A 13723-nucleotide genomic window follows, 5' to 3' on the forward strand; every position below is an offset into this window, starting at 1 on the left:
TAGTTCATTCAACTAAAATGTACAGTTCATTTAGATTAGATCAGTCATTCTCATAGCCAGGCTCGGCCCTGGGGGTTGTTCGAGAGTGCAATTGCCCAGGGCCCAAGACTAAATGGGACCCAAAATTTTTTTCTTTCAATTTTTAATTTGAAAAAAAATTAGACTAAAATAAATTAATTAAATGGCTAGGGCTTTCAATTTTTCACCATGAATGCTTCGGGACAGAGAACCCCTTGCCATCTCGACTGTGCTATCGGAGGCTTTAAGGAAGTCGGAATAGAAGAGCACTCATCTTGGGGTGGGCTTACTACTTAGATGCTTTCAGCAGTTATCCGCTCCGCACTTGGCTACCTAGTGCTTACTGTGGGCACGATAACTGGTACATCAGAGGTGCGTCATTCTCGGTCCTCTCGTACTAGGGAAAGGTCCTCTCAATGCTCTAACGCCCACACCAGATATGGATTGAATTGTCTCACGACGTTTTGAACCTAGCTTACGTACCGCTTTAATGGGCGAACAACCCAACCATTGGAACATACTACATCCCCAGGTGGCGAAGAGCTGACATCGAGGTGCCAAACCTTCCCGTCGATGTTAGCTCTTGGGAAGATTAGCCTGTTATCCCTAGAGTAACTTTTATCCGTTGAGCGACGGCCCTTCCACTCGGCACCATCGGATCACTAAGAAAACCTTTAAGCTTGTTATCTAGGAACTTGTTTAGAAATACTGTAATGAAAGGAACATAGGAGTTTGTCGCTAGGTATTTGAACAAATATGATCGTCCGGTTCCTATAGAACCTATCACTAAAATACCCCTAGAGGGAGATAGGGCTAAGCGGAGCAAAAAGGGTTTTCCACGAAATGAGAAATGAAAACTATTAGCCTCACACGAAGTTTGTGAATAAGTGATTGTCTAATAATGAGCAAGGAATATCCGCCTTTCTGCTAAACAGGATGTATTGAACTCGTAATTCATTAGATACTTTTTATGAATGTCAACTAAGTATCGTAAGTAAATTGGTCCCGGTTGTTCAATCATTTGATAAATAGAGTCATTCTTTGATAAATGATCACTATGAGTCAGACTCAATAGAATTTGATCAATCCTTTTTTCTGTCGTTAAGGTGGAGAATTGAACCAAGAATTCTTTTTCTTTATCATCAATTGAATCACTGTTTGCGACCCAGGATTCTATTTTCTCATCAATCCAATCACTGCTCACGTTTTTTCTTTTTCTTATCAATGAATAGATCTCTTTACTTGTATGACTTAGATAACTTGTATTTCTCGAAAAAATGATTCAATTGATGGGATTTGGTATGATACTTATGAGATCGATGATATCGATGAGATTGATATTCAAATATTTCTTCTTAGAACATATAGATTTGACCCCATAAACGGGATCAACACCCCATAGCATGTTGCCTGTAAAGGCAAAATAAATTGGATTGGTAAGTAATACCACTCTCAGGCCTTCTAATATAAGACTCGATCCCAGAAAAAATAAAAGAAAATTGTGTATTGGTCTAGACAAATCCATTCTGTGTAAAAAAAGAGATAAATAACTTGAAATACTTTTCATGATCTTATTGACCCGACCAGGAAATTTTTTTATGATACGTTCCTAATTGAATAAAATCCTAATCTATTAGGCGTGAATTGCTCTAAGCACAATTGTTGGACAGTTTCGTTTTTTATTCTTTTTTGTTTGTTCAAAAGAAAAGGGTATTTTATTTTTTGAAACTATATATTTCGAAATAATTACGAATATATTAATATATTTTAATTTTCAATAAAAGTAATCCAAAATTCTTATCAACCAGTTAATTTGTAATTGAATTTTTATTTATTGACCAAAGGCCTCATTCTTTTTTTAATTCAAACCAAACGGTCTTTTAACTTAAACCAAAACGGAACCTTAAAAGAATGAATGAGAAATTTCTCTTTACTTTAAAAAAGAGCTCAATTTATTATTTCACCAGAACGGGCACAACTCATCCGCTCTCTCAATCAAATTATGTTAACTTGTTCTAATGATTAGAATAAAGAGAAAATTACATATCTAATTATTATGATTAATCGTATATTATTCTAAATAAAGAATAAAGGATCCTACTTAAAACGATACTAAAAACAATAATAAGAGACCATCATACCTATCTCATAAAACAGTAAAAAGGGAATGAAGAGCATTTCCAAATATCACCTTCTACTTTTGCCAATGCCGAAAATAATAAATAATAAAAAACAACAGTTATATTAAATTAACTAAATTACCTAATTAAATGATTAAATATCCTTAAAATAGAAAAAAAGTAAAAATCTAGAAGTCTTTGTTTTTGCCTTGCTTGGGCACTCCATGTCCAATACAGCTCTTGCATGCGTCTTTCACGTATTTGGCTCGCATTCTAACATTGTCATACCACAATTTGTACCTACTAAAAAAAGAGAAATTTTATCAAGATTAACCAACTCTTTTATTATTTGTTTGGTGAGTGGATTGATTTTGAATTAAGTTGAAAGTTGATTGGAAACTTTAAGCTAAGAGATTTCAGTTCAAAATTTTGAAGAGAGCAAATGTGGGAGAAGTTTTGAAAATACAAAAAAAAAAAATTGATGACATTTGTCACTTGTTAGCCTTACGTTGGCTACTTTTACCACCTCATAAAAAAAGTAAATCTAATTTGTGTAACCGTTCACAATTTTAAATGACAAAAAAAAGAAGAAGAATTAAAATGTTATATTAATCCATTTATATAATAAATCAGCAAGTGGACTAAATCATGATAAATTAAAATTAAAGGATTATAAGGAGAGAGATGAAATTTAGAATTAGACGCAAGAAAATAATACCTTAACCTAATTATTTTAATTACTTTCTTTTTCTTATTATGTTTAGATTCTTTTTTTTTTACTATTTCATGAAATTATTTATTACTAATTATATTAAAAAAAAAACAAAAAACTCCCTAACAAAAACCTCTCTGCTTTTCTTCCTTGCGGTGCTGTGCCTGTTTCGTCGACCAGAGGGCAAAATCTCCCACCTTGTCTAAAACTCTTCGAAAACCCCTCAATCGAAACAAACCACCAAAAACCCATTTGCATTTTTTCTCTTTGAAAGTTAATCTGTTCGTTAAAGTCGAAACCAGATAATAAATTTTTGTTTGAATCAGAATCTGATTACAGAATGGCGGCGGCTGGAAGTGCTTCGTGGCAGCCACAAGAGGAGGGGTTGAAGGAGATCTGTGGACTGCTGGAGCAGCAGATTTCGCCATCTTCTTCGGCCGATAAATCTCAGATTTGGCAACAGCTTCAGCACTATTCTCAGTTCCCTGATTTCAATAACTATCTCGCTTTTATCCTTGCACGAGCCGAGGTTTGCATCGTTTTCTATCTCCCCTTAATGACTAGCTTACTATAACTTTCTTTTCTGGTTAGTTTTTCGCCTTATTTGAGGAACTAGATTATGGGTATTAATCGGATTATATGTTTATGGAGGAAATACTATTTTTGTTTTCCTTTTTTTTTTGTGTGTGTGTGTGTCTGTGTGGAGTTTCTCTTTATTGGATTATGTTTCTCTATACAATATTAGAATTGGGTTTTGGTAGGGTTAGTTACATTTTTCTTTGATGAACTACATTCCTGGTATTCGATTGGATTACATGTTTATGGGGGAGATGATATTTTAATTGGAATTTCTCTCAGTTGGAGAGGCAATATTCTGGATTTTTCGGAAAGTGGTTTTGGGTTAAACAAGACTATCAGTGGGCAATCTGTCATTGGGTTTGGTTGGGATGTTTCTTGCTCAAAACTTACCAGTATGATGTAGTTATGTGTCCTTATATTGATGTCTGATGCAAGATATCTGTGTCCTTGCTTTTGGATAAATTGCGAACAGCTGTTCGCTTTCATGTGGTAATAGAGCTTTGTTTTATTTTTGTTGATTTATACAGAGTAAATCAGTGGCCTTCGGATATACCATGAAAACCTATTTTCTTTCATGTGCTAATGGAACTTCTTTTCATTTTTGTAAATTTGTGCAGGGTAAATCAGTAGAGATTCGACAAGCTGCTGGTTTGCTGCTGAAAAATAATCTAAGAACTGCATATAAGATGATGTCTCCGGCACACCAACAATATATAAAGTCAGAACTATTACCCTGTTTAGGAGCAGCAGATAAACACATTAGGTCAACAGTTGGGACAATTATATCTGTGGTTGTCCAACAAGGGGGGATTTTGGGGTGGCCTGAGTTGTTGCAAGCTTTTATAAATTGTTTGGATAGCAATGACCTAAATCACATGGAAGGTGCAATGGATGCATTGTCAAAGGTATGCAATGACTAATTTTCTAATCTCTGCTATCATTGGATGGAAGTTGTCATGTTATTGCTGAGAATATTCCTTTTAGTTTATTCGATATGTAACCATTGTTTTGTAATGCTTTTACACGGTTCAAGACTTTAAGCCATTAAATTTTGGAGGAATCAATCAATTCAATAGAAGCCTGTGGGTTTATTCAATATAAAACCATGGTTTTCTCATGATTTTTACATTGTTTATGCGAAAATTTTGAAGCAGTCACTTAAATCAGTGCCATCATGCAACTGTAGTGCAAAAGCTATTTGAAAACATTCAGCATTAGTTATATGAAGTTAGTATGAAACGGTCTCTAGGGTAAGATGTATTATTCACTCCCCAGTTTGTCTACTGTACAAATGAGATGATTTTTTGCCCATCTAGAATAGGTTTCTCTGTGTGTAAACAAGCATTGTTTATGGAACAAGGTTCTAAGCCTCAATGACGAGTTGCCTTCAAATTGTAACAGGTAGAGGGAGCCCACAAGTTCTACTTCCCCCTTGTTCTGTCTTTTCTTCTTAATATGCTTATAGTTCATATGTGAAATTTCCCTGATGCAGAATCTTTGATATTCTACAATATTTAAAACATGTTTCAATTATTCTAAGTGTTTTCTCCACTTATCAATAGCATTGTATCCATGTGATTGTCAGTGGGCCAACTTATACTTGCTAATCTATATGATATTATTATTATGTTGGTGGTGTTACTGCAATCTGAGGGTCAAACTTAAATGTAGCTGACAAACGCTGCCTTGGCAAAGACATTTTTAGATGCCGTCTTTTGAATTACCTTTAACGCATTGGCCATTCTTTGTAATATAGATTTGTGAGGATATACCACAAGTGTTGGATTCGGATGTGCCTGGGTTAGCTGAAAGGCCTATTAACATATTCCTTCCTCAGTTGTTTCAGGTGAAATGTGTTTCTGTATTTTAAAATTTCATCCGCATTTGTAAATTTTCTAATCATGTCTCTTTTCTTATGATCAGTTTTTTCAGTCTCCACATGCTTCTCTGAGAAAGCTTTCATTGGGTTCTGTAAACCAATATATTATGTTGATGCCTTCTGTAAGTTAACTTGAAGTTTGAAAGTTTCTATTCTTCATTGTGAAGGATGCCATTCTGTTACTTTTAGGGTAATACTTGATATTATACATTAATTTCTTTCAGGCTTTATATGCATCTGTGGATAAATACCTTCATGGTTTGTTTGGCCTTGCTAATGACCCTGCAGCAGAAGTGCGGAAATTGGTGAATAGTTTCTCCTTTTCTCTTGTATTCTTATTGTATTTATAATCCAACTTTTGCGTGGAATGATCTACTGTAATTATTTCCTAATTTTCCTTGTAATTTACTATTGAAGCCTATAAAAACTTGACATGAATTACTTGTCATTTCTGATTTTCTGATTTGAGTATTTATATTGAATACAGCCTTAGAATCAGACATGCTTTGTCATCTAGTCTTTGGTGTTAATGGTTCTTGTCTTTTTCTTCTATAATGAAACTGCTGACATGTTGGACCGTGCAAATATATATATCATGTAACTGAATACTATGAAAAGGCTGTTTTCGACTCTTTTCATGATTTCATCTGTATAACGTTTCCAAATTTTTAATAATGTGAGCTAGTGGTGAATTGTAGAAAGCTCTCTCTTTTCTTCCAAGTTTGTGCATTGTCAGATCAATGTTTCCTTTTCTTTTTCTTGCCACATGATCAGGTTTGTGCAGCATTTGTTCAGCTAATTGAAGTCCGTCCATCTGTTCTGGAGGTAGGTATTGCAATTTAGGTATTGCAGTATATTGTAATATCTTTAGTTCCATGTCATTCTCTTTTGTCTTTTTAATCCTGTTTACAAATCCGCATTTTGTTTTTTCTGATGTCACTTTCCATTATTTAACAGCCACATATGAAGAATGTAATTGAATATATGTTGCAAGTAAATAAGGACACTGATGATGAGGTGGCACTTGAAGCATGTGAATTTTGGTAACTTTCTTTGTTCATGCCATTTTTAGTTTCTTATTGGATTAAGATATTTTTAAAACTATAATTTTGATAGCTTATGCAGTTTGACAAGCTTCAAACTAATAGTCTTTGGTGGAATGCAATGTCTCCTGAAATTAGATCCTTCTTTTTTTATTTTTATTTTCAGTTTTTTGCCTCTGCTTGTGTCACAATATATGGGTTGTTAAATATGTTGGAAGCATTTATGGTTTGGTTGCCCATCCTCTAGCTTTGTGTGCTAGTATATTTTAAATTAGACTGTAGGTGTCAAGGAATTGAATATTTTTGCCATAATTTTCTAAGTAGTTTCTGTTAGAAATCTAGATTCTTTTTCTTTCTTGCACACGTGGAGAGGTTGAAGGCCATGCGCTTAACTTTACTAGCATTTTATCCCTTCTTGCCCCTGGCTAATGTTTATGATTCAATGTTGACCTTGGTTTGCAGGTCTGCTTATTGTGATGCGCAGTTACCACCTGAGATTTTGAGAGAATATTTACCACGTTTAATTCCAGTATGCTAATAGTTTGCTGACTTTTATATTTTTGTTTCTTTTTTCTTTTTCCTGCAGAGCCATTTATATGATCTTTAGTTTTCACGTATCTGTTCCTGTTCTTTGTAGATTTTGTTGTCAAATATGGCTTATGCAGATGATGATGAATCACTTGCTGAGGCTGAGGTTATTTTTTTGTTAACTTCTGTATTCAGACTATGTGAATTGGCAAATATAATGGTTAATTTACTTGGAATTAATTCGTTCTTGTAGGAAGATGAGTCTCTTCCAGACAGAGATCAGGTTGATATAATTTGTTTTTAATCATTCTGCTCTTAGCTTTCTGTAATGTATTCACCATCAGCATTTTGCTGAATGTGGTTCTCTCTAATATTTTCCCTTCAGGACCTAAAACCTCGATTTCATACGTCACGATTTCATGGTTCTGAGGATGCAGAAGATGATGTAAGTATTTTTTTCCTCCTGTTGTGCCAGTCAATCAGATATCGTAGATAAGTTCTATAGCCCTTTTTGTTTTAGAAAGATCTGTTTTCCCGTGGAACTTTTTCTTAAGTGATCATTTTGGTACAGGATGATGACTCATTCAATGTATGGAACTTAAGGAAATGCAGTGCAGCAGCTCTTGATGTTCTATCAAATGTGTTCGGGGATGAAATTCTTCCAACTTTGATGCCTATTATTCAGGTAACTTACCTGTTGGGTATATTAAAGTTAGAGCATGGAAATTGTATCTATATCTAATATTTATGTTGATTTTTTTCAGGCCAAGTTAGCTGCTACTGGTGATGAAGCCTGGAAAGATAGGGAAGCTGCTGTTTTGGCTCTTGGCGCAGTTGGTGAAGGTTGCATTAATGGTCTTTATCCTCATTTGTCTGAGGTAATTCTTCTTGTTCTGTATTGATGAACAAAGTTCTGAGGCAGATTATGAGGTGAATAATAAATTGTGAATATATAATATGCTTTTGTTTTACTTAAATCAAGTTATGCTCCATAGTTTACCGTTGTTTCTTTTGCTTTGCTTTTTCTATATTTTCTTTTCCATGCTGTTGAACTAATACAAAAACATATTTATGTCTGCAGATTGTGGCATTTTTAATTCCCCTTTTAGATGATAAGTTTCCTCTCATAAGGAGTATTTCTTGTTGGACACTTTCTCGATTCAGCAAATACATTGTTCAGGTATGGTTGGACGATGTTGCTTTTGTTGTTTCTTTTTAAGACCACAGCTTCCATTTTGATGTTGTTTGGCTGTAAATCTTGCTTAAACTTTGTATCCAACAAATAATTTATCTTTTTGCCTCTTATGGAAATCTTTTGTTCTTAGCACATCCTGTTCTTGTTTTATCCATGGCTTTGGATTTTATTTATGATTTAAGACACCCATGTTTCATTTATTTCAGGATAGTGGTCATCAAAAAGGCTATGAGCAATTTGATGCAGCTCTTATGGGTCTTCTGCGAAGAATATTAGATACTAACAAGCGGGTGCAAGAGGCTGCTTGTTCAGCTTTTGCAACACTTGAAGAGGTTGTTATAAATGTGCTGCACAACTTGTTGCGTATGGGGATCTAAGTTCTTAAACATTTCAACATTTTTTGAAAAATTTTGTTTGCAGGAGGCTGCCGAAGAGTTGGCACCAAGGTTGGAAGTAATTTTACATCATCTTATGTGTGCTTTTGCCAAGTATCAGGTGGTTTGCTGGATAATAGGCTCTTTTTACTGTTTTGATTATGGCTTATGAGAGATGCTGCTTCATTTTTACTATTGAATAAAATTTTGCTCATGTATAATTTACAGAGGCGGAACCTCAGAATTGTTTATGATGCTATTGGAACTCTAGCAGATGCTGTTGGAGGGGAATTGAATCAGGTATATCAGTAAGCTAAAGATAATAATGTTCTTACTTTGGTGGGTTTGCCTTTTTCTTATAGGGATATTTCTCTCTACTGGTTTTGTCTATTGCAGCCCGTCTATCTTGAAATTCTGATGCCTCCACTTATTGCGAAGTGGCATCAGTTTCCAAATTCTGACAAAGATCTCTTTCCACTGCTTGAGTGCTTCACTTCCATAGCGCAGGTCTGTTGGCTTTTCTTGTTTGACCTTTGTATTTATTAGTTTTTTTTCTGAGGAGGGCAGATGAGTTGTTCTCTTTTAATTTGCATGTATTGGTTTGTATTTAGTTTCATGTTTATTTTATTACTCTGAGGTCAGCAAGTAATTGAATATGGAATACATCTAGCAGTATTTTGGAAAGAGACTTCAAGCTGTGATAGAGTTGGCTGTAACTAAATTGGACCTAAACTGTTTTATCCTCTGACAGGAGTTTTAATGCGTACTGCAAATAAAAGAGAACAGCTCTATAAGTGAAAAGAATCAAAAGATATTTCAACGTGATAAGTTTAATAAAATTGCAAAAAAGCTTTCCTCCGGGTAAACTTTTTGTTGTGTGGTCTGGAGGTGTGAATCTCAAAAAGAAATGTCTGTTCTGTTCTACGTACACCTGTTGCTGGTTTTACTTCTATTTACCTACTGAGATCTGAAGTCTCTTCAGAGTGTTGTTTTTGGCTTAATGATTTTTGCCTTTTTCTTCTTCTGTGCAATGTAACTTGGAAAATGGGAGTGTGTACAAACTACTAGTTCTTATTAGTTTTGGAGCCAGTCCAATCTGCATGATTTTTTAATCTGCAGTCAGCTATGCACCACAGTATTCTTCAATAGACTTTTTGACAAGATGACTGTACATGGTTTTAGTAAACATTAGGATTAATGTATTTTACTTTTTCAGGCATTAGGTACCGGGTTCACTCAGTTTGCACAGCCTGTATTTCAGAGGTGCATAAATATCATCCAGACTCAACAATTGGCTAAGGTGTTTATCAATTTGACTTTTATTTCTCTTCTAATCAGCAATTTAGGTTAATTTGTTCATTTTTGCTTTCCTCTTTATGGTTGCCTGATGCTTTTATAGATTTTTTATTCACTGTAATTGATCTCAATCAAGCAGCATATTGGTTAGTGCCTTGATTATTAGTTTGACTTCTGCTCTGTTCTGTCATGTTATTATGTGCTTGGTTTTGGGGGTTGAGGTGCTTGGCCAAGGCCTATCTGAAATTTCATTGTGTGATATATGTCTAGTACTTTCTTTTCAACTTGTGCTGCTGCTACCTTATTTGCACTTAACAATGTATGTGCAAATCTATTTTATTTGAACAGTCTAAAGTTAATATGGGTTTTGAGAGAAATCAGTTGCATTTCTCTTCTGTTCCACGTATATATTTACATGTTATATTATCCAATATTGAAAATTTTTTGCATGTTGCTTGTCAAAATCACTAGTTCCGTTGAATTTTGAGACCGCATGATTTTTCAACCTGCTTTTCAATTTGCAAGCAATGTTACACCAGCCATTGTCCCAACCTCGAAGCAACTGAGCCCTTTTCTTCACTGCTTGATAATTCATGCAATCTGCTTTTCTGTTTGCATAATGTTACCCCATATATGATTATTTTTCTGATATATTAACTTATTTTAGTTATAGGTTTTTGAAGAAATTGATGAGAATTTCTATTGCAGGTTGATCCTGTTTCAGCTGGGGTTCAGTATGATAAGGAGTTCATTGTATGCTCGCTAGATTTGCTTTCTGGACTAACAGAGGGCCTTGGTAGTGGAATAGAAAGTTTGGTACTTGCTTTCTCCTTACATCCTTTTTTCTCATCTTGAACTGAAGTGGGCGTTGCTTTTAGCCTCTTTTGAAGTGCCTATTTAATGAGAAATTCATGTGAAGCAAAACATTATTCTACATGTAGCCACTGGGTTAATTGCAAATACCACATGGACAAGTGTTGTCGACCAGCTAATGAGCTGGTGGACTATTATTCATAGGAACTTTCTTGCACTAGATTTTCCTTTAAAATTTTTGTATTTCCTGCCTCGATGTTTAATAGATTAATTGTCATCATACCTAGGTTTTGATGACTTGTCCATTTGCTCCTGATACTGGTGTGCGGACTGGATATTTCCCTTAACTAGGAAACTTATGATTAATTAAAACATGCTATATTACAAAGTGAACTAAGATGTTTGTTTTCCTCACATTATTATGTGTAGGTCTCGCAGAGCAATTTGAGGGACCTGCTTCTGCAGTGTTGCATGGATGATGCTTCTGATGTTCGACAAAGTGCCTTTGCACTTCTTGGGGACCTTGCTAGGGTACGTAAAAAGTGAATCAACCAAATATACTAGTTTAGAGCTATAGACTAAATAAAGTATCACCTTTCCTCTAGGGACATGGAGCTTGTGTCTCTTGATTTAGAAGCCTCAAATATGGTCCTAGCTGATCTACTTTCAACTTCTTATTATGTTCTTATAGGTGGTGTATGTTAACTTTATTCAAATGTTGGCTTTTTTAGGTTTGCCCTGTTCATTTGCATCCTCGTTTGTCTGAATTTCTTGATATAGCAGCAAAGCAATTGGTAAGGGCTCATTTTGGGTTCCAAATCTCAGTTTGCCATCTTGATGTTTTTACACAATATATGTCCAATGCAGAATACTCCCAAGTTAAAGGAAACCATTTCAGTAGCGAACAATGCATGCTGGGCTATTGGCGAGCTAGCAATTAAGGTATATGCATGCGGTCTGCATTCTGCATCTTGATAAAATTAGATTATTTACTGTTTGGTTGCTTTAATTTGAAACCTCGTTTTAATTTGTCCCTTTGGTTGCTTTAATGAATTGATATCCCTTTGGTTGCTTTAATTCAAAACCGTGTTTTATTTTATTTTCTATTCATAATTGACAATTTGCCTTATGAATTTCAGGTACGGAAAGAAATTTCTCCAATTGTCATGACAGTGATCTCATGTTTGGTTCCAATCCTTCAGCATGCTGAGGTAATATTCCCATTCTGTTACTGAAGTTTGTTTGCATGCATAACTGTTGTTTGCATGTTACGTCTTGTGTTAATTATTTTGATGTCATAATCTCATCTCTGTATGATTAGCAGGGGCTGAACAAGTCACTTGTTGAAAATAGTGCTATTACACTAGGGAGGCTTGCATGGGTCTGTCCAGATCTTGTATCGCCACATATGGAGCATTTCATGCAATCTTGGTGTATTGCTTTGTCTATGTAAGTGTTGGTTTATCTTCCTCACTTGTAAATTGTTGATCTGATGTATGGCGAAGTTACTGTTAGGATCAGGTACATTAAATTGCACTTATTAGAGCAGAATTCAATTTATTAGCAAGATGTATGTCATCTTATTTGACAAACAACTTTGGCAGGATACGTGATGATATTGAGAAAGAAGATGCGTTCCGGGGCCTATGTGCAATGGTATGCACCTGCTTTGTTAATAATGTTAATTAATAGTGAATAGATAAACTGAGTTGTTTTTGGATGATGCTGCACTTTTTCAGGTCAGGGCAAATCCATCAGGGGCTCTGAGTTCACTTGTTTTCATGTGCAAAGCTATTGCAAGTTGGCATGTAAGGATGCTATTATTTTGTTGTTTTTGAGGGTTGTATAAGTTTGAGCTTTTGACTGTCTTCTATGTCTGCAGGAAATAAGGAGTGAAGAACTACATAATGAAGTTTGTCAGGTCTTGCACGGTTATAAACAGGTAGGCAGTTGTCGTTGTCAGCTTTGCTTTTCTTGATTATTTTTATACCACCTTGCAGGATTTTTGTGATTTGCTGATTATTTTAACTTGGTATATTTTAAAATGATTAAAATCCTTAAATCTTGTTATTATCTGCTGTACACGTTTTCTGTCTATATGTTTCTGTATTTTTTTTTTGTGGTTTGTCTGCAATCATATAGGTTCTATTGCTGTGAATATCTTGTTTAGTGCATTTTTCTTGATTGAAAATTAATTTTTTTTTCTTCAATTCTTTCTCATTTATCCAATAAACAAGGGGAACTTGAGTACTTAATTGGTCGTTTCTGTTTTTACTATGGTTACATAGATCCAAAATTATAACATGCATTAGAGTGAGGTTCATTTACTGAGTCAGGCAATGAATGCTGTTGCAGATGCTTAGGAATGGGGCGTGGGACCAATGTATGTCTGCTTTGGAGCCACCTGTGAAGGATAAACTTTCAAAGTATCAAGTATAAGATGTTCTTGGTTATCCATGCTTGTCGTTATTCTACATTATATTTGTGGTTCTTCAGAGATCTTTATCAGCATCGATACTGTTGGTATATTTTGTGCATTATCTGACTGTATTGGAGCTGCGATTCATATAAGCATCCTATAAGCAAATGTTGGTTAGGGGGTGGGGGTACTGAAGCGGTTGAGTATTTGTGTATGGATTTTTAGCATGCAGGAATATGCAGGCTCCATAAGGGGTGAAGAGGTGGTTTTACTGGGTGTTTGTAATTGGGACATGGGGTAAGGTATCTGATTCAAGCATTTGCATTCGTTATTTTTGACAAATTTCTCTTATTTTCATTGTTTTGTGAGTTAGGGATAGGGTTTTGGTCTGTGGATTCCCACAGTTTTTCTGTACAAGGGCTTTAATTGTTTTTTCTTATTAGAATTTTGGGTGTTATTTGTGTATTATATAAGGTCTGGAACATACTATTGGAGTTGGAGGTGGATTTTTTTTTTTGACAATAAATTTAGTTGGTATTTCATGAATTTTAAATCATGTTTGGCTCATCTGAATGTGAATCTTATTACATGGAATGATCTATTCCTACTTTATTGTATGCACCGTAATTGTCATTCTTTGAGTGGCTTATTCTACCTTATGACATGCAAGGTTGTAATAGCTATTTTTGAAGACTTGATAACGGCTATTACGGGTGTTTGCTGAATAGCTATATAGGTAGATACAAT

General features: G+C 34.9%; 1 protein-coding gene across 1 annotated transcript; it reads left to right on the forward strand.

Moving 5' to 3' along the window:
* Positions 1–2929: 2929 nt before the first annotated feature.
* Positions 2930–13522, forward strand: LOC107922235 (transportin-1). The gene is made up of 29 exons (XM_016852152.2): positions 2930–3379; positions 4047–4334; positions 5186–5275; positions 5353–5430; positions 5533–5613; positions 6083–6133; positions 6266–6351; positions 6814–6880; positions 6989–7045; positions 7133–7162; positions 7265–7324; positions 7451–7564; positions 7644–7757; positions 7961–8059; positions 8281–8406; positions 8495–8569; positions 8677–8748; positions 8845–8955; positions 9665–9748; positions 10453–10560; positions 10987–11088; positions 11289–11351; positions 11425–11499; positions 11697–11768; positions 11882–12006; positions 12162–12213; positions 12297–12365; positions 12440–12499; positions 12913–13522. The coding sequence occupies exons 1-29, from the start codon at positions 3191–3193 to the stop codon at positions 12994–12996; spliced, it is 2682 nt and encodes an 893-aa protein (XP_016707641.2). The 5' UTR covers positions 2930–3190; the 3' UTR covers positions 12997–13522.
* Positions 13523–13723: the final 201 nt, after the last annotated feature.

This window comes from Gossypium hirsutum, chromosome D01, assembly GCF_007990345.1.
Source record: "Gossypium hirsutum isolate 1008001.06 chromosome D01, Gossypium_hirsutum_v2.1, whole genome shotgun sequence".
NCBI classification, from domain to species: Eukaryota; Viridiplantae; Streptophyta; class Magnoliopsida; order Malvales; family Malvaceae; genus Gossypium; species Gossypium hirsutum.